Genomic DNA, 21,592 nt, shown 5'->3' with positions numbered 1-21,592 from the left:
ATGCCGGGTCTTCAGTATCTTTCAGAAGCTGCCGCACATTTAAACAACATACGCTGCAGAGTAACGTAACTCAAAACTCAAGTGTCCTTCCTTGGAGCGTCCTTTGGACACCCAAAGCTGGCGTTCCTTGTCAGGCTGGGTGCTTTGTGTGTGGGCGCTGACTCCCCTGTTCTCTTCCCTGTTTCCAGTGAAAAGCAAGCTTTGGAACCCGTCTGTATAACTCTCGGGGACCAGCAGACTCTGTGGGCCCTGGACATCCGAGGGAACCTGTGGTTCAGAACTGGCATCGTTTCCAAGAAGCCCCAGGGAGATGATGACCATTGGTGGCAAGTAGGTGCTCAGTTCCAGGGCCACTGGCCAGGGGGTCTCTCTGAGGTGGGAGCTCTGCTCCCCTTTTTATAGCCCTTCTCTTCTCCTTAAAGAGATTGAGGAGGTTGGATTAAATAAAGAACATTCATTTTTTGATGAGTTAGACTTTGCTGTATTTGAGCACATTAGAAATATCCAGGGCTTTTCGTTGTAGGAAGTAACTTGTAAAACTCTCTTTGCTTAAATGTACAGGTTATGTTTATTATTCCTGTTTTTGTTTTGGTATTAAATAGTTATCTTTACGTGCCAAATAAGCCCAGTGATATCCTTTTGAAGACCTAGGTAATAATGGTGTTTAATTCTGAACACATGGGCTACAACGAGCTAGCAGGTTTGGAAACCCAGCCTACAATTAAAATTCATCTCTCCCCACTTGTTCCAAAGGCCTCTAAGCAAGTGGCATTTCAACAAAGAAAGGAGAATGTTCCCACACGCTCCCAGAAAAGGAAGCAGTCTGTGTAATAGAAGGGTGTAAGCAAGCTCACTTTTCAAGATGTCTGGGGTGGCCTAGAACGTGTTTTCCAAGGCATTGTTCCTTCTTCTCTTTGGTATTGTTCATCATAGCTGTCCCCCCAACCCCTGCTGTGGCAGTGAGGTGGTTCTGACCCTCAGCAGCTAGGACCTAGGCAGCGTCTCTTCATTGGTTGTCTCCACTGGCTCAGGTCAGGTTGTTGCTACAGACTCACCATGCTGGGGGCAGGTCGTTCAATAGCCGCCCTTGAGTCTATCGGATGAGAGTGTGGGAAAAGAAGCTTGTGTTTGCTCTCTGATCAGTAAGCATATGTGTACACAGGTCTCTGATACGTCTGATATTCTTTGAAAAGTTGTACAAGTACCTTCTCCATGCTGGTAAGCATATTATATGGTTTTGCACACATGCATACACACACACGTGTATATATGTACCAAGTTCCATTTTTAAGTAACCTAAAGAAATTATTTACCAGTTTATCAACTTATTCAGAACATTACCTTTAGAGAAATTTAATTTGACAGAATCATCTGTGACGTATTTGGAAGCAGAATTATTTTAATATCATAAGACTTTCTCTGTAGTACCAGAGTCAGCCTTATGTTTGGCTGCTAAACCTTTTTTTTTTTTTAATTTGCATCCTACTTATCTGTAAGTGTTGGGTGCTAAGGTAGGCTGCCACAGACTTTCTGTGTGGCCTTGGCATGGGCATGCTCCTGAGGAGGAGCAGAGCTCCTTGGGCCGGCACACAGCAGCCTGCATGGTGAGCTCCAGAGCTTCGTGCCCCATGTCCTGTGCGCTGGCAGAGTGCTCACTGACATGGGCACGGGGCCATGGGGTTCTGACGTGGTAAAGCACTTCACTTAAACTTTCGTTAGGGGGATCCCTGGGTGGTGGAGCGGTTTGGTGCCTGCCTTTGGCCCAGGGCGCGATCCTGGAGACCCGGGATTGAGTCCCACGTCGGGCTCCCGGTGCATGGAGCCTGCTTCTCCCTCTGCCTGTGTCTCTGCCTCTCTGCCTCTCTCTCTCTGTGACTATCATTAAAAAAAAAATTAAAAAAAAAAAAAACTTTCATTAGGCCGGTGGTTTGCAGTTAATGCGAGTCCTTTCATGGATGGAAAAGGGAATATTTGTACACTTACAAAGTACTGGCTTTTACAATAATTTCCTTTTCATTTGTTTTTGTTTATTATAATTAAGTTCCCTATAATAAATGATGTGTCTTTCACTCAGCGTCTCCTTGTGTGAGACCTGGGAACGCGGCCTACACAAGGCTGTCCTAGGATTCAGGGCACCACATTCTCTATAGTCAAACCCAACAGGGCAGAAGTATATGTGGAAGTCACGTGGAATTAGATTTTGACCATCTTAGAAAGAACACTCTTTTTATTTTTTAAGATTTTTAATTTATTTATTAGAGAGAAAGAGAGAGGCAGAGACACAGGCAGAGAGAGAAGCAGGCTCCATGCAGGGAGCCCGACGTGGGTCTTGATCCCGGGTCTCCAGGATCACTTCCTGGCGGAAGGCAGCACAAAACCGCTAAGCCGCCCGGGATGCCCTCTTTTTTTTTTTTTTAAGATTTTATTTATTCATTCATGAGAGACAGAGAGAGAGAGAGAGAGAGAGAGAGAGAGAGAGAGGCAGAGACACAGGCAGAGGAAGAGACTCCATGCAAGCAGCCCGACATGGGACTCGATCCCAGGACTCCAGGATCACACCCTGGGCCGAAGGCGATACTAAACTGCTGAGCCACTCAGGGTGCCCAGAAAGAACTTTCTAACAGCTAGAGCTGCTTGATAAGAGTGAGGTTCTCCTCAGGGTTGCCCCGAAAGAAATTCAGGAATGTTAGAGAAGCAGTTTGCAAGTGTGAGCAGAGTGTGCCCCTCATGTGTAGGACGGTCCTGCTTCATGCTGTTGCTCTGGCGGAATTGTTGACAGTCCTGGTTCAGATCAGAAAGTGCTTCCATCACCCTGCTTACAATACTTTTTTTAACCCATATTATGATTCTAAGGATTGCACACTGTTGTCCATTGGAGATACCTAAATTTAAAAGCAAAACGACCCGGGCAGCCCCAGTGGCACAGCGGTTTAGCACCGCCTGCAGCCTAGGACGTGGTCCTGGAGACCCTGGATCGAGTCCCATGTCAGGCTCTCTGCATAGGTGCCTGCTTCTCCCTCTGCCTGTGTCTCTGCCTCTGTGTGTGTGTGTCTCTATGAATAAATAAATAAATAAATAAATAAATAAATAAATAAATAAATAAATAAATAAATAAATAAATAAATAAATCTTTTAAAAAATAAATAAAAAATAAAAGCAAAACGACCCTTTATCGCTGATTAGAATAAAAGGCATCACAGGTCTGAGGGGGTGGTCACAACAGTACATACTGTTGTAACAGATCTGTGTCATATAAAAGCATCTGAAACAAAAGATGAACATTTTCTTCCATCCCTCCAAATCCCTCAGAAGTAATTGCAGTCACTGGTTCAGTAGTCTCCCTCCAGACTTTATTTGGTTCTTACACAAATGCGCAGGTGCACATGTGTGCTGAGTGTTTGCCGGATGTGGGCCAAACCTCAGCTCTCGGGCAGCGCACGTGCAGAAGGCAGCACCGCTGCACTGAGAGAAGGATGTCTTTCTGTCCCCCCCTCCAGGTGAGCATCACAGACTACGTGGTGTTTGACCAGTGCAGCTTATTCCAGACCATAATCCATGCCACACACTCGGTGGCCACGGCAGCACAAGTGCCCGTGGAAAAGGTGGCAGATAAGCTGCGCATGGCATTTTGGTCTCAGCAGCTTCAGTGCCAGCCGAGCCTTCTCGGGGTAAACAACAGTGGTGTCTGGATCTCCTCCGGCAAGAATGAATTCCACGTCGCTAAAGGAAATCTCATCGGTGGGTGCACTACCTTTCTTTTCACATTGACTTGATTGGCAGCTTCAGTTTAAAGCCAGCACTGAAAGAAAAGCTTTAAGATCTCAGCTGTAGAGGATAATTTGGTGCCAGTGTGTGAAGTGTTTGTAATGGAGGCATTCTTTTTGTTTTGTAGCAGTTTCCTTGTTTTCAGTCCGTCATTCCTACAACTTGGGTACCCGTGTTTGGATGGTGTGTGACCAGTTTCTACTGGGAATCCATGATGATCTAGGAAAGGCAGATGGAGCTCATTTTTATGTTCATAATTTCACTTTTTTTTTTAAGATTTTATTTATTCATGAGAGACACACACAGAGAGAGAGAGAGAGGCAGAGACACAGGCAGAGGCAGAAGCAGGCTCCATGCAGGGAGCCTGATGTGGGACTCAATCCTGGGACTCCAGGATCACGCCCTGGGCCGAAGGCAGGCACTAAACCGCTGAACTACCCAGGGATCCCAATAATTTCACATTTAAATGAAAAAGTCCACCCAGGAACACCTTGATGGCTCAGTGGCTGAGCATCTGCCTTTAGCTCAGGGCATGATCTCAGAGTCCCAGGATCGAGGCCCACATTGGGCTCCCCTCAAGGAGCCTGCTTCTCCCTCTGCCTGTGACTCTGCCTATCTCTCTGTCTCTCATGTATAAGTAAATAAACTCTTTAAAAAAAAAAAAAAAAAAGAAAGAAAGAAGAAAATGTCCACCCAAATGTAAAGAGCACAGTAAGAGGCAATAGTCCCGTTTCCGAGATGAAAAGTTCTTGCTCTGTGGAGAATGCAAGGCTCTGGGAATCTATAACTGGTGGTGTAAATCCACAGGTACCCATGAGGGCTTTGTTTTTATGAGTGAAGCCTTGCTTTGTGAATTTTTCCAGCTCTTCTCCCTCTGCACAACCCCCCAGCCCCTGCCCCACACCCTGGACAAGACTGTGGCTCTGCTTGTCAGCGTGGAAGGAGAAACAAGGGACTGGCCTCATAGCACTGGCTGGCGTGGACCTCCTAATTTAAGGGCACTCTAGAATGAGCTATCAGAGGTTTTGGAGACAAGTTGTAGTATAGAACTAATGCTCTGGAGTGTGTGTGTGTGTGTTCTCCTCTTCTTTCTTTAACACACTTCCTATTGGTTCTTTCTAGGCACTTACTGGAATAATGTTGTTCCCCGTGGGACAGCTTCTGCAACAAAGTGGGCCTTTGTGCTGGCTTCCACTGCTCCCACAAAAGAAGGTTAGTTGAGAAATACAATGCATAATTGGCAGTTGAAAAGTGAAAACCATGGTCTGACCATGACCTAGTTGGGACCGGGCGTGGCTATGTGGACCTCAGAGACAATGCAGTGGCTTCCCAGGCAGGCAGCCCTTGTTGGCTGAGCCAAAGCCTCCAAGCTGGATAGGCCTGACCAAGAAAGAAGGCTCTGGTGTGTGGGTGTTGAATGAGTATAAAGGCAGGGCGTCATTGCGAAGAAGAGGAACATACAGTGTCCCACTAGGGCCGGCAGTTGGAGATGTCCAGTGACATGTCACAGGGCCATAGCACTGCAGTCAGTAGGCACCAGGGTTCTTGGGGTGCCTCTCCATTTCCCCTCGTGAAGTTTTCCATCACCTCCTAACAGCCTCTTTGAATCTGGTTTGCAGATTCTGGCTCAGTCTGAGCCCCACAGCTGTGCCCTGTTAGGACAGGTCTATAGGGGCAGACTTCCCGTTGGCTCCAATCAGAGCTCAACTCCCTTCCTGGAGCATGGGGTTTGGAGCCGGAGAAGCAGTGCAGCTACCAGTGAGCTGGGAGCCTGGGCAGCCAGGTGATCCCTCTGAGGGGTGGCTGAAGGCTCCTCCTAGCTTTGCCCTGAGGGTCAGATGAGAAGATGCCATGAAGCCTGTGGTTCAGAGGAAGCACCTGGTTAGTTCAAGCCATTAGTCCCACCGAGATTTGGCTAACTTGTCAGTACGGGAAGATGTTTACTCACCTGATCATTCTACCCATAATTCTGACATCTGTAAGCTTTGAAAACCGTAGGTTATATCCTGAGATTGACACAAAATCATTTGGCAGCAAAACCTGGCTTGAACCAATGTGGGGCTACTTATTTATCCATTGATTATGAGTGTGCACACATTCTGTGGCAGGAATGTTACTGCATTTCATTGCTGCCTGGCTCCCTGAGGCTATTACTTAAATATATGGCATACCCCTTACCTTAGGTTTTCAAAATCCAAAACAGTTTTGAATTCTAAAACCTAGCTGGCCACAAGTTTTAGTGAATAATATATTATGATGGAGACATTAACTTTCCCGGAGTTTATCTGCATTTTAAAACTTAATCTGTTAAGACCATAAAAATGATGGGAGGAAGAGAGAGTGGATTTTGAGGAGAGGGTGAGGAGAGGAGGTTTTCTAGCTCTCCAGGCCCCCCCGACAGCCTGACCCCTCCCCCCAGACCAGAACAGGGGAACTGTAGACCCATCCTTCCAAGGAATTGCTGACCTCACTTCCTCCAGAGCAATGGTCACACCAAGTCAAAGACTCCCCAACCCTTACGAATCGTCCAAGGTCAGAGCCACTGAGCCAAGACCATAGCCTTCACCAAATCTCATAAGCCCTACTTTCTTTCCTCCCTTTAGAACACCTCAGGCTTATTTTTTAACTTGCTGGTCATGGGTGCACCTCTGACTTCTGGCTTAAGGTCTATCAAGCCTGCACAGTAGCGCCCTGGGAGCCAGGAGTGGTGGCGTCTGCCATCAAGTGTCAGCTGCCCAAAGGCCACAACTGCCTTGTGCGTCTCGTCAGTAACAAACATGAACCTTTTCCGCAGGAAGCTCCTTGTGGCTGTGCCAGAGCAGCAAGGACCTGTGCAGTGTCAGCGCCCAGAATGCCCAGTCCCGCCCCTCCACGGTGCAGCTGCCTCCCGACGTGGAGATGAGGGCATACGCCGCCTGCCAGGATGCCCTGTGGGCCCTGGACAGCCTTGGCCAGGTGTTCATCAGGACGCTCTCCAAGAGCTGCCCCACAGGCATGCATTGGACGCGGCTGGACCTTTCCCAGCTAGGTATGGCCCCTGGGTTCAACTTGTGTTGTATAAATTCAGGAGATTGATCAGCCAGCCCGGATTAAATGGGCCTCTGACTTATGAGGAGCTTTACTTCCCTACCTCGTACAGTTCATAGGGCTCCCAGAGCCCAGGAAGATCACACACTCAGCGGAAGTTGCCACTAGAACTGCCTGATGCAGCTGCTCTGCCAGCCTGACAATATGGCACATTTCTTTGTGCCCTTTAAGTCTGGAAGAACAGGTGTGTCCCGCATCAGCACCCATTTACCTGTCCCTCTGCAGCTGGAACAGTGCCCAGCGGACTGGCATCTGTTCCTCCTCGAGCGGTCTGAGGAGATGATGTACGTCTCTGGCTCTTCTCTGAGTCTCCTGTCCAGGGTCCCAGAGCCAGCCAAGGAGCATGATGCCGTTTATAAATTATTCATTTGTGTTCTAAGAAACAAGGTATCAGAGTGGGCCCGCAACATTGGGTTATTCTCCAGGCAAATCCTTCTGTGTGACTTGTCTGACAGCAGAGACTTGTCTAAAGGCAGAGGCGGCTCCAGAAGGTCCACTGGAGCCTTAGGACTACTCCCCTGCCATACAGGTTCCTGTTTCGGTAAACGGACAACCAGTGTTTTTTGTTTGGTAGGTTGTAAGGTTGAATTCTACTAGCATTTAATGTTTAAGGATTCAAGCACACCTACTCATTAGAGAAGGAGAGAAAAGTGGAGGCGGCACCTGACTGGCTCAGTCAGTAGAGTATGTGACTCTTAATCTCTGAGTCCTAAATTTGAGACCTGCATTAGGTTTAGAGTTTACGTGTGTGTGCGCACACACATATACATGCAGGTGCCTGGGGGGCTCAGCTGGTTAAGCATCTGCCTTCAGCTCAGGTCATGATCCCGGGCTCCTGGGATCAGCCCTGCATGGGGCTTCCTGCTCAACGGGGAGCCTGCTTCTCCCTCTCCCTCTGCTCCTGCCCCCATTCGTGCTTGTTCTCTCTTGCATGCATTCTCTCACTCTCAAATAAGTAAAATCTTTAAAAATGTGTATGTACGAATGCCTGTGACTGCATCTCCAGCTGCCAGGGACCTCTCACCATCCCATGAAATAGACTGGGCCCCATCTGCTCTCAGCTCATGTGACTCCTGCAAGGTGCTATATAGAGAGATCATTATTCCCTTGTCCAGCACGAGACCAGATATAGTCCACCTTAAATAAGAGGCAGACTGGCTCTCAACTGAAGAAGCAAACTGTTCCAAAGCTGGGAATGTTCCAGGGCCATGCTCAGTTCGGCAGCACATATACTAAAAATTTGAATTTTTCAGGGTTATTTTGGTGACTTATGCTTTTGACCTCATACCCTGTCTTTTGACCCTAATCCCGGCACCAGGGCTGTCATGTTCTGGCTTTGGAGAGTATTTACCAGCCACCGTTACTGATGGTGACTGACTGGACAAAGCTGGGGCTGCTCATGGCCCTGAGTGCTGGTGACATGGGACCCTCCTGCCTGCCCTAGGAAGCCTGCCACCATCCAGAGATCTACTGGCCTGAGCAGCAACCAGACCAGTTTGGGAGATGTTGCCAGTTTCTCCTGGAGGTCGGAAGGCCAGGCCTCCCACCACCAAACCTGGAGAACTGGGAGGCTTGCTCTTCTGCACAGTCTGGGTGAGGGGCAGAGCTATTTCCCTGCGCTGTTCCCTCCACGTCCTTCAGAGGACACCACTGAGCTCCATGGACACAGAGTGAGTGGTGTTATCCGGGCTGCACGGTGCCAGAACCACCTCTGCCCGGGGTCCACAGCTCCCATCTCCCTTCCAGATCAGTGCAGCCCTCCCAGCACTGGCTAGCTGGCTAGACTACTGCAGGTCTCTGATGTGCCCATTTGGGCTTCACTGGGGTGGTGGCCATCCTTTCCAGGAGAGAAAGTCAGCTTTGGTGGGATGAAGGCTTGGTTTAAGAGACCTGATCCTAGGCAGGTTCCAGGATCCTGGGTGAGCTGCTGGGTTCCCTGTAAACCTTAATTTCTCACCTTCCTAATGGGAACAACGGTCCCCAGCACAGAGAGATGATGCAAGGAAGCATCCTGTGTAAACATGAGCTTCTTGGGCAAGTGTCCTGTGCGGGGTCCCTATCGAGCCAGCGTTAGCTGCATTGCTCTCCAGGCTCACGGGGGCTGTCTCACCAGGTGCCTGATTGGGTGTTGGTGGGAAACACTGCCTTTATGAGCTCTAGGTTTTGTTTATTTATCTGGGTTGCTAGCAGACACTGAAATGATGGATAAATGATCTTTTACCATTTTCTAAATGTAGGAGAATGCAGCATGTCCTGAGTTGGTAGGTTTCATGTTGGGGCAGAAGAGGCGGGTAGGAGGTCATGTGAAAGATACTGGTCTCCCACTGTCCCAGGGTCCGGAGCAGTAAAAGGCAGGCAGGCACCACCAGGCCTTGTGTTATTGGGCCCTCTCCGAGATGAGCTTTGTAGCCTATGGGACAAACAGGTGAATCCGGTGGTTTTCTTAAATTATTATTTAAATGCAGGAATACAGATTTTAAGTTCAGCTGTGTGCTCCCTGCCCAGAGCCCCACATGTGAGTGTCCATGGCAGGTTGTCATCAGGCAGCAGGCACCAAATAGTAGTGAATAGAAAGTGTAGTGACCTACTGCACGAGCCACTTCATGGCACCAGGTGGGCCCACCTCCCCCGTGGTCGCCAGATCTGTCTTCCTAAAACAGCAGGGGTGTGCCCTCAATGTGAAAGGGCTCCACATCGCACCAGCTTCAGGGTGGTGCCCAGGGCCATCACAGCAGGCCCACCAGCCATGGCTCTGCCCCTTGTGCCAGGCCCCTTTGTGCATAGTGCATGCTTGTCTTGCCGCGGCCTAGAACGTCCTCCTGGCATAGTGCGTGCTTGTCTTGCCGTGGCCTAGAATGTCCTCCTTCCCCAGCTCTTCTTCCTTCCGGCCTCTACCCCACCACCGGCTTCCTTCAGTTCTCATTCCCTTGACGTCTGCCCACCATGTGCCCTGAGTGCTTTGCCCCTGCTCTGTTTCAGTGGCCCTCATAGTCTGACCTTGAGCGGGGTCTGCACACAGAGGGGGACCACTTGCTCTCCATATCCATGCCCAGAGGGACATTAGACCATCAGGGAAGGTGGTTATTACTGGTAACTGCCATTTCTAAGTAATTCTGGGATATGAGTTTTGATCCTGTCTTTGGCCTCGATATTGATAATCACTAATAAAACTGCCTAACAGGCAGATTCAAGAGCGGTAAGTAGCTGCTCCACCTCTACGTTGCCACCAGCTTGTTCAGGGATGTGATATATCTGTGCTCTTATCTTCAGTCCTGGCCTCTTCTTTACGAGTTTTCTGACATTACGAACATGAAAAATGAAACCCTGTCCTGTGGGTGCTGACAGTGTGATGCGGCCCACCTCCTGATGGTAGTGCCAGGTGATTGTAAAGTTGGGAATGTCACCAGCTTGCACATTGCAAGCAGAAATTTCGGTTTCAGGGATGACTTTAGCAAAGTATCAAGTCATGAATGTGATTTTTTTTTTTTTTTAAATTCATGAGAGAGAGAAAGAGGCAAAGACACAGGCAGAGGGAGAAGCAGGCTCCATGTAGGAAGCCTGATGTGGGACTCAATCCCAGGTCTCCAGGATCACACCCTGGGCCGAAGGCAGCACTAAACCCCTGAGCCACCTGGGCTGCCCCATGATTGTGATTTCTACCTTTAATTTCTTTCTTAAGACCTAATGTCACTCTTTTCTGCCTCTACTCAAATTACCAAATCGATTGCTGCTTTGAGATGAAGAGAATTCTTAAATGTCTGGCTACTGAACCCAGTTTTAGAGACTGAATATGGAAATTTGTGATTTATTATAATCCTGGTTTTGGGAAGAAAATTTGCACCGTTTAGCAGATATTTAAAATGCTGATAGCATTTCATTTCCCATTAATATGTGTGCTGTCAGGCATTGGAATGTTTAGCAAACGAATGCAATTTTGTAATTTAATTCATCTGGTCACATTTAATGAGGAAATATTTAGTGTCAGTTTTTGCCTTTAGGTAGGTAACAAATAGGATTATGGTAGCAGTAAATTATGCAGAAAATTGTTTAATAAATCCTAAAACACCAAATAAATGTTACTTTTTGTTCTAAAATATATGTTTAAAAGTAATCCGGGGGATCCTTGGGTGGCTCAGCGGTTTAGCGCCTGCCTTTGGCCCCGGGGCATGATCCTGGAGTCCTGGATCGAGTCCCACGTCGGGCTCTGTGTGTGGAGCCTGCTTCTCCCTCTGCCTGTGTCTCTGCCTTTCTCTCTCTGTGTCTCTCATGAATGAATAAATAAAAATCTTAAAAAAAAAAAAAAAAGTAATCCTAGGGGATCCCTGGGTGGCTCAGCAGTTTAGCATCTCCCTTTGGCCCGGGGTGCGATCCTGGAGTCCCAGGATCGAGTCCCGCGTCAGGCTTCCGGCATGGAGCCTGCTTCTCCCTCCTCTTGTGTCTCTGCCTCTCTCTCTCTCTATGTCTATCATAAATAAATAAATCTTTAGAAAAAAAATAAAAAACCAAAAGTAATCCTAAAGGGGAAATGTCTCCTCTGTTGAAAAAAGTAATTAAAACCTTTTTTTTAATAGAAAAAACAAAACAGGGAAAGGCAGGAAAATTGTAGTGTGTCTGTGTTCATCGGGCTGGTAATGTAGTAGCGGTCCCGAAATATCAGCGACTTACCACAATGAGTGTTGCTTCCCCAGTGCCACAGAGTTGGCTCTCTACCTTTGGCTCTCAGTCTCTTAGAATTGTGTCCACTGGGCGGCAGCTTGCTGGTGCCGCTGCTGTGCTCTGTGGCTTCCGTCTCTTGTCACTACAGCAGGGGACAGCTGAAAGACCCCTTGCCAGCTCTTTATGCTTCAGTTCAAAAGTGGCAGATTGCTTCTGCCTACAGCCCATTGTCCGGACTAACGACGGGGCCCCACCTAACTTGCAGGGACCCCGGAGAAGCCTGGAATGTTTGGGGAGGGCAGGAGTCTCTGCCCCTGTCCTGACCATCTCAGCCAATACAGTCTCATATACTGTACTCCGGCAGGGGGCGGGGGAGGGGCGCTCTGTGAGGAAGGACAATGCAGAAGAGCCTTCAGGTAAATGTTTTTTTTTGACCTGTGTCTTCAGTTCAGAATAAGCTATCATCTATACTGACTTGTATATTCTAGTAGCCTTTACTTTTGTCCTGAAAGAATATTCCTGTAACTTGAACGATGTGTTCTGGTGGCGGTGTTGTTAGGCACTGCTAATGGAGCTGCTGGCCTGGTGTGTCTCTGTCACCATGGAACTTTTCTCACCATCGCCACTGCCTGGAGTGCAAGTCCAACTTGCTCCTATAAGGGCAAGTTGAAGACTCCAGCATAAAATTAATTTTCATTTAACATTTTTTTTAAAGATTTTATGTACTTATTCATGAGAGACACACAGAGAGAGAGAGAGAGGCAGAGACACAGGCAGAGGGAGAAGCAGGCTCCATGCAGGGAGCCCGAGGTGGGACTCGATCCTGGGACTCCAGGATCACACCCTGGGCTGAAAGCGGTGCTAAACCACTGAGCCACCTGGGCTGCCCCACTTAACATTTTTAAATTAATGTTTGTTTCTCGGCTATTTCTGTGATTTACGGCTGAAGGAACTGTATTTCGATTGGTACAAATCTTCTACTGTGTCATGTTAGAGCTCTAGAAGTCCATTTGAACTCTCGGGTAAGATATTCTATAAAAGATTAAGGAAGAAGAAACTACAGTTAACTTCAACATATACACAAAAGGGGGATCCCTGGGTGGTGCAGCGGTTTGGCGCCTGCCTTTGGCCCAGGGCACGATCCTGGAGACCCGGGATCGAATCCCACGTCGGGCTCTCGGTGCATGGAGCCTGCTTCTCCCTCTGCCTGTGTCTCTGCCATTCTCTCTCTCACTGTGTGCCTATCATAAATAAATAAAATTTAAAAAAAAATATTAAAAAAAAACATATACACAAAAGGATACCGAGGATTTTTTATGTGATGGTCAGTTAATACTTTTCAGCTGGTGTCATAACTGAAGGCACCTGACAAGACTTCCACCTAGCAGGATCCATGCTTGTACTTCAGTGCAGATTTTTGGGCTGCCCTCTGCTACCAACGACAGGTGTGAGCTGGCCAACAGGAGCATGACCACAGAACGTGGCTGTACCACCTTCTTCCCCACAGTTTTTAAGTCAAAATGACCCATCAAGGGGGATCTGTGGGTGGCTTAGCGGTTTGGCGCCTGCCTTCAGCCCAGGGCGTGATCCTGGAGTTCCAGGATCAAGTCCCATGTCAGGCTCCTTGCATGAAGCCTGCTTCTCGCTCTGCCTGTCTCCCTGCCACACCCCTCTCTCTGTCTCATGAATAAATGAATAAAATCTTTTAAAAAAAAATGACCCATCAAAATGACAAACTCAGCAGAAAACAGTCAAGAAAATGAAAAGGCAAGCCACAGACTGGGAAGAAAGATGCACAATGTGTATATCTGACAAAGGACTTGGATCCAGAATATACAAAGAAATCCTCTAACCCAGTCATCAAAAGACAAACTGTTCAATTTGAAAAATGGGCAAAAGACTTGAATAGGCACTTCACAAAAGAAGATAGACCCTATAAGCACGTTGTGCCCCATAAGCACATTAAAAGATTCTCAGCACCATTAGTTACCAGGGAAATGCAAATTAAAACCATGATGAGATATCTCTTCACACCTACTAGAATGGTGCCAAGACCAGGTGCTGGTGAGGCTGTGGGCAGCCAGCGTGCACAGCTGGTGGGCATGCAGAATGGCAAATGTACATCTACCCCATGGCCCTGCACTTTCACTTCCAGGTACCATTCAAGAAAGATAACACAGGTTCACAAAAAAGTCATCCATAGCAGCTTTACTCCTGATCACAAGAAGCGGGCGTGACTAAATGTCCATCATCAAGTTGTTGGATAAACGGAGTTATAGGCATGCAGTGGAGTAACGCTCAGCAACATGAAGCAACATGGTTCCACTGGGTGACTGAAGCCAGACCCCAAAAGAGTTCAGGCCCATGATTGCTTATTTGGACCTCTAGACCAGGCTGCCCTAACTCATGACGACAGAAGTAAGGAGTGGGTGCCTTGGGACCAAGGGGACTGACTCGAAGGGGCCCGAGGGAACTTCCTGGGGTGATGAAAATGTTCTGTAACTTGACAGGACATGGGTGACATGGGTATATTTATCTGTCAAAACCAACTGAACTGAACACGTCCCATCTGAGCCTTCACCAGTGTCCCAGAGGGCAGATAGCTGGTGTGGAAGAGTTGAGCTGGCCTGGTTTCAGACCTTTGCCTCCTGGCTTTGCCGCATCCTTGCCCTGGGACCTTGGGCAAGTCTCTCCATATCTGTGTCCCGACAGCCTCGTGTGTGACCTGAGATCAGAGTCACCATGCATCACTATTGCAGGTTTTGAAGTGAGGCTATCAGACTGAGCTGCACCCTGCCCCACGGCAGCTTCTCTGTGACTACCGGTGCTCTTCTTGCAGGTAGACTAGTAATCGAGTGTAATTTCTCTTCAAAGCCCCCACACATTTCCTTTTCTCTTACAATTGATTTAATCAACCAGGAGAAATGTGAAGAGAAACATGAAGATTCTAGGAGACTTAGCTGGTTCATATGAATTCTCATCAGGATGAAGATTCCTAATAAAAAGGAGTTCCCTCCCCCAGATGCAGAATTTGCTGCTGGTAGCCGTGTACGTGATGTAGCTAATGCTGAGGCCCGCGCAGATATTAATCTGTGCTTAGCAGCTCAGGGCCCGTGCCACCAGCATCCTGACTGCTCCGCTGGCGGTGCCCGAGAGCATGCCCACTGGCGCCAGGCAGGTGGCAGGGCAGCCAGAGGCCTCAATAACCTCTGAGCTGCGCTGCCCTCAGATAAAACACAGTCCGCCACAAGTGCAGCCTCACCTCTTTCTTTGAAGGATAATATCAAAGTCCATAGATTAAATGAAGGATTTGTCATTTTACAAAAGTAATTAGTTTGTGGATTTTTCCTTTATCTACAGGAGCTATAAAACTGACGAGCTTGGCATGTGGAAACCAGCACATCTGGGCCTGTGATTCTAGGGGTGGAGTTTACTTCCGAGTGGGAACCCAGCCTCTAAATCCCAGTCTGATGCTTCCAGCCTGGATAATGATTGAGCCACCTGTCCAGGTAAGCAAAACTTAACTGATACCAAGCTGCTCCTCAGTAAGACAAGCTGTGAGGATGCAGTTCCTGGAAGCGGGACCATACCCGCTTGTATAGGCCTCTCAGCAAGTGGGGGAAGAGGCAAGTGTCCCGGGAACAAGGTGCATGTGCTTACTCACTGGCATCCCAGTTGTGGAATTTAGAACTGAACACCTTGTTAAAGATGATCTGAAAAATAAATAAAATATAAAGATGATCTGAGTCAACACTTAAGATTTTTTTTCCTCTCAAAATAAAAATATTTTAACTTTTCACAAATTGAACATCATTTTTTTAAAAAAATAAAATCGGGCACCTGGCTGACTCGGTCAGTAGAGCATGCAACTCTTGATCTCGGGGTCATGAATTCAAGCCCTATTTTTAAGTAAGCATAGAGCTTACTTAAAAATAAATAAAATAAAAATAAAAATAAAAATAAAATCAAACAGTACCCAAAAGTATAGTGAAGAAATAAAAGGTCACTTAAAATCTCACCATGGAGGGGATCCCTGGGTGGCTCAGCGGTTTCGCGCCTGCCTTCTGCCCAGGGCATGATCCTGGAGTCCTGGGATCGAGTCCCGTGTCGGGCTCCCGGCATGGAGCCTGCTTCTCCCTCCTCTTGTGTCTCTGCCTCTCTCTCTCTCTCTCTCTCTCTTTCTGTGTCTATCATAAGTAAATAAAAATAAATCTTAAAAAAAAAAATCTCACCATGGAGACCATGTCTTGCCATCTTTTTGTGAATGCCTTTCCTGGTTGGTTGAAATTCTGTTTCCTGTCCCCTCCACCCCCATGCCCTCCCCCACCCTTGTCATGTTTCAGCTCACCAAGTATTCTGAATGTTTTTCTTCTCTAGACTGTTTCCACCATTCATAGCAGAAGCCTGATTTGAGGACACTATTTAATTACCCTTAAAGATTGAATAGGCCTGGTTGCTATACTAGATACTTTTCTGTTACAATTTATAATGAGGGGGGCTGTGATTTTGTGAGTGTTATCTGCTCCAACTCCTGCTAGTCCCTACTTTGTGACCTTGGTGGGAAAAACGAAGTTGCCATCTGCAGGGGTGACAGTAGGGCAGGAGCAGTTGGTCCTCAAACAAACAAATGCTTGAATGGAGATTGGCAGGAAATGAAGTGTTTGGGTAAACGCCTGTGTTCATGACCATCTAAATTTTGGACATTGTGAACCCTCAGGGATAGGGTGACAGGAATCGGGGTCCAAGACACAGGGCTAGTCATGAGGACCACCAGTCCTCCCAGCAGACATGGGATGTGGGCTGAGGGGCCCTGCAGTGGAACCCAGAGTCAGGTCAGAGTTCTTTCAGGCTGCCGGTTAGTGGTCATATCCACAGACAGGCTCCGTGTCTGCACTGGTGGGTCTTCCTCCCTCATGGGATTGAGGTGAGAGTGCATAGAATAATGCCAGGGATGGCACTTTGTGGGTCAGAAAACCCTGTGCAAACATGAGGTCACATGTAATGAATTAGGATGCACACTCACTTCCATGCATGCACTGGTATGCTAAGGGCAGCGCAGCAGGAGCAGGCCACCCAGCAGAGAGGATCATATGTAGTCAGTGGCATTGCTGAGCCCTGCTGGTGCACAGTGATGAGGAGTGACAGGCCAGCGTGTGGCTTGTGTCATTATTCTGAAATTCTCTTTACACAAGACACCCTCTTACTGCCTGAGCCCTCTGATACGTTATTACTAACGTTCCTTTTTTAAGAGGTTTATATTAATTATTTTAAGAGTTATTATAACTCAGGGGTGCCTGGGTAGCTCAGTCATTTAAGTGTCCAACTCAACTTCAGTCGGGAGTTCAAGCCCCTACTTAAAAAAAAAAAAAAGTTCTAATTCACCTTTTTCATAGTGTATAATTCAGGGGGTTTTAGCATATTCATAAAACTGAGCAACAGTCACTACTGTCCAGTTGCAGAACTTTCTCATCATCCCAAAAAGAGAACCCATACCAATTAGTATTCACTCCTTGTTCTAGAACCCCCAACTCTGTCAGCCATTAATTTCCTTTCTCTGTTTATGCCTTTGCCTATTTCTGGATTTACCTATTAAATATAAATGGAATTGTACAGTATGTGGCCTTCTTTGCTGCCTTTCATTTAGCATCACAGTTACAAGTACTATAGCATGTTGTAGCCTGTATCAGTACTTTGTTACTTTTTATCACTGAATAATATTCCATCCCATGGATGGACATTTTTTTTTAAGGATTTATTTATTTATTCATGAGAGAGACTGAGAGAGAGAGGCAGAGACACAGGTAGAGGGAGAAGCAGGCTCCATGCAGGGAGCCCGACGTGGGACTCGATCTCAGGTCTCCAGGATCACACCCTGGGCTGAAGGCTGGCTAAACCGCTGAGCCACCTGGGCTGCCCGGACATTTTGTTTATCCATTCATCAGTTGATGCACATTTGGGTTGTACCCATGTATAAGCTTCTGTGAACATTTGTGTGTTTTTGTTTGGAGTTATGTTTTCAGTTCTGTTGAATAGATACCTTTAAGGGGAATTGCAGGGTCTGATGGTGAATGTTATGTTTTTAAATGTTTAAGGAACTGGAGCAGCTGGTTGGCTCAGTCAATGAAGCACATGACTCTGGTTCTTGGGTTGTGGGTTTGAGCCCCACATTGGGTGTAGAGATTACTTAAAATCAAATGAACAAATGAATGGTTTTCTACAGTGGCTGCATCATTTTACACCCCACCAGTAATGTGTAAGAGTTCTAGTTTCCCCACATCCTCACCAAAAATTTTTCTTGCCTGATTTTTTTTGTCTTGTTTTTTAAGATTTTTTATTTATTTGAGAGAGAGTGAGCATCAGCAAGGGGAGGGGCAGAGGGAGAGGGAGAAGTAGACTCCTTACTGAGCAGGGAGCCCAATGTGGGGCTCAATCCCCCAACACCAGGATCATGACCTGAGCCAAAGGCAGACACTCAACCAACTAAGCTACCCAGGTGCCTCTTGCCCAGTGTTTTTATTCTAGCCATCCTAATAGGTGTAAAAATAGTATCTCGAGGTTTTGATTTGCATTTCCCTAATAACTAATGATGTTGAAGATCTTTTCATATGCTTATTGGTCATTTGTATATCTTCTTTGGAGAACTATGTATTCATATCCTTTGCTCATTTTTCCACTGGGCTATTTGTCTTTTAATTAATGAGTTTTAAGAGTTCTTCAGGGACCCCTGAGTGGCTCAGTGGTTGAGAGCCTGCCTTTGGCTCAGGGCATGATCCCAGGGTCCTGGGATCAAGTCCCACATGGGGCTCCCTGTGTGGAGCCTGCTTCTCCCTCTGCCTGTGTCTCTGCTTCTCTGTGTGTGTGTGTCTCTCATGAATAAATAAATAATTAAAATCTTTTAAAAAAAAGTTCTTCAGGTATTCTAGATACTTGGACCCTTCTCAGATATATGATTTACGTATGCCTTTGGTGATAACTGTTCCCTAATCCAAAGTCATGAAGATTATAAGGGAATACTCTGAACCTGGGTTTGCACCTGGCTTTTCTTTTGGAAGTCTTATAGTTCTAGCCCTTATATTTATTTTTTTTTAAGATTTTATTTATTAGAGACAGAATGAGAGAGAGAGACAGAGACACAGGCAGAGGGAGAAGCAGGCTCCATGCAGGGAGCCTGACGTGTGGTACTTGATCCCAGGTGTCCAGGATCACACACTGGGCTGAAGGCGGCACTAAACCGCTAAGCCACCGGGGCTGCCCTAGCCCTTATATTTAAATGTTTGGTTTACTTTCAGTTAATTTTTGTATATGGTGTGAGGTAGGTCCAAATTCATTCTTTTGCACATGGATATCCAATTATACCAGCACCATTTATTGAAAAGACTATTCTTTTCCCATTAAATTGTCTTGGGGGGCTGTCAAAATCAATCCATCATAAATGTAAGGATTTTTTTTTTTTTACTTAATTCTATTTCAGTGATCTGTATGTCTATCATTAAGCCAGTGCCACATTATCCTGATAACTTAGCTTTGTTATAAGTTTCAAAATCAGGAAGTAATTATCCTTTAAAAAAAAAGATTTTATTTATCTATTTGAGAGAGTGAATGAGAGAGGATGAGCAGGAGGGAGGAGCAGAGAGAGGAGAGAGGGAGAAACAGACTCCCCGCTGAGCAGGGAGCCTGACAATGGGCTCTATCCGAGGCCCTGGGGTCATGACCTGAGCCCAAGGCAGATGCTTAACTAACCGAGCCACCCAGGCATCCTGTGATTTTCCTTTGTCAAAATTGTTTTGACTACTCTGCCTCCTTTGCATATCTATTTGAATTTTAGGATCAGTTTGTCAATTTCTGCTAAAAGATGCCAACTAGGATTTTTATAGGAATTGTGTGAATCTGTAGATCACTTGGGGGAAGTATTGCCATCTTCATAGTATCAAATCTTCTAATCCATGAACATGAGCTGTCTTTTTACTTATTTAGATCTTCTTTAATTTCCTTCAGCAGTTGTGTGATTTCAGAGTATGTATTTTTTACTACTTTTGTTAAATGTATTTCTAAGTCATTTATTCTTTCTGATGCTGTTGTGAACGGAATTGTCTTCTCGATTCCACCTTCAGCTTGTTTGTTCCTAGGATAAGTTTCTGTATGTTGATCTTGTGTCTGGAAAACTTGCTAAACTTATTACTTCTAATAACTTTTTTGTGGATTCCTTGGGGTTTATTATATACAAAAATTACATCATGTTCAAATAGAGATAATTTGACTTCTTCCTTTCCTATCTAGATGCCTTTTATTTCTCTTTCTTGTTTAATCACCCTGGCTGGAACTTCCTGTGTGGTATTGAGAAGTGGACTTGCTCATTTTATTCCTGATCTTAGGGGGGAAATATCCAGTCTTTCACCATTAAATAATGATATTAGCTGTGCATTTTTCTAGATGCCCTTTTCAGACTGAAGACGTTCCCTTCTATTCCTAGTTGTTGAGTGGATATTTTTTTCCATGAAAGAATGTTGGATTATGTCAAGTGCTTTTTTCTACATCTACTGAGATAATCATGTGGGGTTTTTGCTTTGATTAATACGAAGTATTATTTTGATTGACTTTTGTATGCAGAACCACCTTTTGTTTCTGGGATAAATCTTAGTTGATCATGCTATATAATCTTTTATATATATGTTGCTAGATTTGGTCTGCTAGTATTTTGTCAGGGATTCTGTGTCCATGAGAGATATGAGTGTTTGATTTTTCTTTTCTTGTCATGTGTTTATCTGGTTTTGCTATCAGGGCGATGCTGGCCTCTTAGGATGAGTCAAGAAGTGTTTCTTCCTCCTGTTTTTTTGGAAGTGTTTCTCAAGGATTGGTGTTAATTATTCTTTAAGCATTTTTACAATTCTTCAGTGTAAGCCTGGGCTTTTCTTTGTGATATGTGTTTTGATTACTGATTCAGTCTCTTTACTTGTTATAGGTTTATTTAGAATTTTGTTTCTTCTTGATTCAATTTGAGTAATTTGTCTTTCTAGCAATTTGTTCATTTCATCAATATTACCTAACTTATTGGCCTCCAGTTGTTCAGAGTAATCCCTTATAATCCTTTTTATTTCTATAAGGTTGACAGTTATGTCCCTTCTTTCATTTCTGATTTTAGTAATTTGAGCCTTCCCTCTTTTTTCCTTAGTATAGCTAAAAGCTTGTCAGTTTTGTTGATGTTGTCAAAAAGCATCTTTAGGTGTTGCTGGTTTTTCTCTATTATTTTTCTGTCCCTTAGTTCATCTGTTTTCACTCTGATCTTTGCTCTTCCACAACTTGTTGTGCACAGTGTTTCACTTGCTTGTGATATTCCTCTGAGAGTTCTCAGCAATGTGTGTCACACATGCCTGTAGAAGACCTAGAGTGACCAAGGCCTATAAGTGTGCAGAGTCCCAGCACAGAGCTATGCTAGCGTCCCTGAAGGACTGCCAAGGGCAAGAGCAAGGCCCTCAGGACGTGGTGGCAGAGGGTTGGAGCACGCTGTTGCCTTACCGTAGCCTTTTCCCTTTAGGCCAAAGGCCAGGATGTAGGAGAGCGAGGGGCCAAGCAGCAAGCCGCTACCAGCCAGCCTTGCCTCGCTTGGGCCCCTCTCTGCGGCCGTGAGCCACTCGGGCACCTGGCTGAGTTCTGGCTCAACCATAGGGTTACATCAAAGACTGTGAACCTGAAAATTGCTCTTCCTTTCTCTATTTAGATTCTAGAATAGCCTCTAGGAAGTGGAGCTCAAATTGAGGAGAGAGAGCTTTACTTGGAGCGCTCTATTGACTGTAGTGATCAACAGCTTTGCCCAGGAAAATAGCCAATAGAGCAAATTCACATGAAATGGCCTCAGCTGTGTTCTAAATAAAGTAATGATTGCTAAATGGGCTGCTCAACACTCGCTGTTCCGCTGAATGGAGCCACGTTTCTGACTCCGTTAGCTTTAGTGCGCTGGAGAAGACATTCACTTTCTGTGGAATTTGAAGATACAAAACGCTTCTCAGATTGGTTCCTGTGGGAAAACAACCTCCAACTTTACACTTGCACAGGCTTCTATACCACACTCTTTCCAGCCCTGACCTAC

The 21,592-nt window shown here is 46.1% G+C and overlaps 1 protein-coding gene across 1 annotated transcript in view; it reads left to right on the top strand.

The window, feature by feature from the left end:
- Nucleotides 1-21,592, top strand: part of TECPR2 (tectonin beta-propeller repeat containing 2) — a 101,451-nt gene that overhangs the window by 56,400 nt on the left and 23,459 nt on the right. Inside the window, exons 13-17 of the mRNA XM_055304346.1 lie at nt 189-330; nt 3,498-3,738; nt 4,888-4,977; nt 6,560-6,793; nt 14,869-15,017. Of these exons, the coding sequence (XP_055160321.1) occupies nt 189-330; nt 3,498-3,738; nt 4,888-4,977; nt 6,560-6,793; nt 14,869-15,017 (856 nt within the window). The remainder of the gene's footprint in view (nt 1-188; nt 331-3,497; nt 3,739-4,887; nt 4,978-6,559; nt 6,794-14,868; nt 15,018-21,592) is intronic.

This window comes from Nyctereutes procyonoides, unplaced genomic scaffold, assembly GCF_905146905.1.
Source record: "Nyctereutes procyonoides isolate TBG_1078 unplaced genomic scaffold, NYPRO_anot_genome, whole genome shotgun sequence".
Classification (NCBI taxonomy): domain Eukaryota; kingdom Metazoa; phylum Chordata; class Mammalia; order Carnivora; family Canidae; genus Nyctereutes; species Nyctereutes procyonoides.
This window is presented reverse-complemented; position numbering and strand designations above follow the sequence as displayed.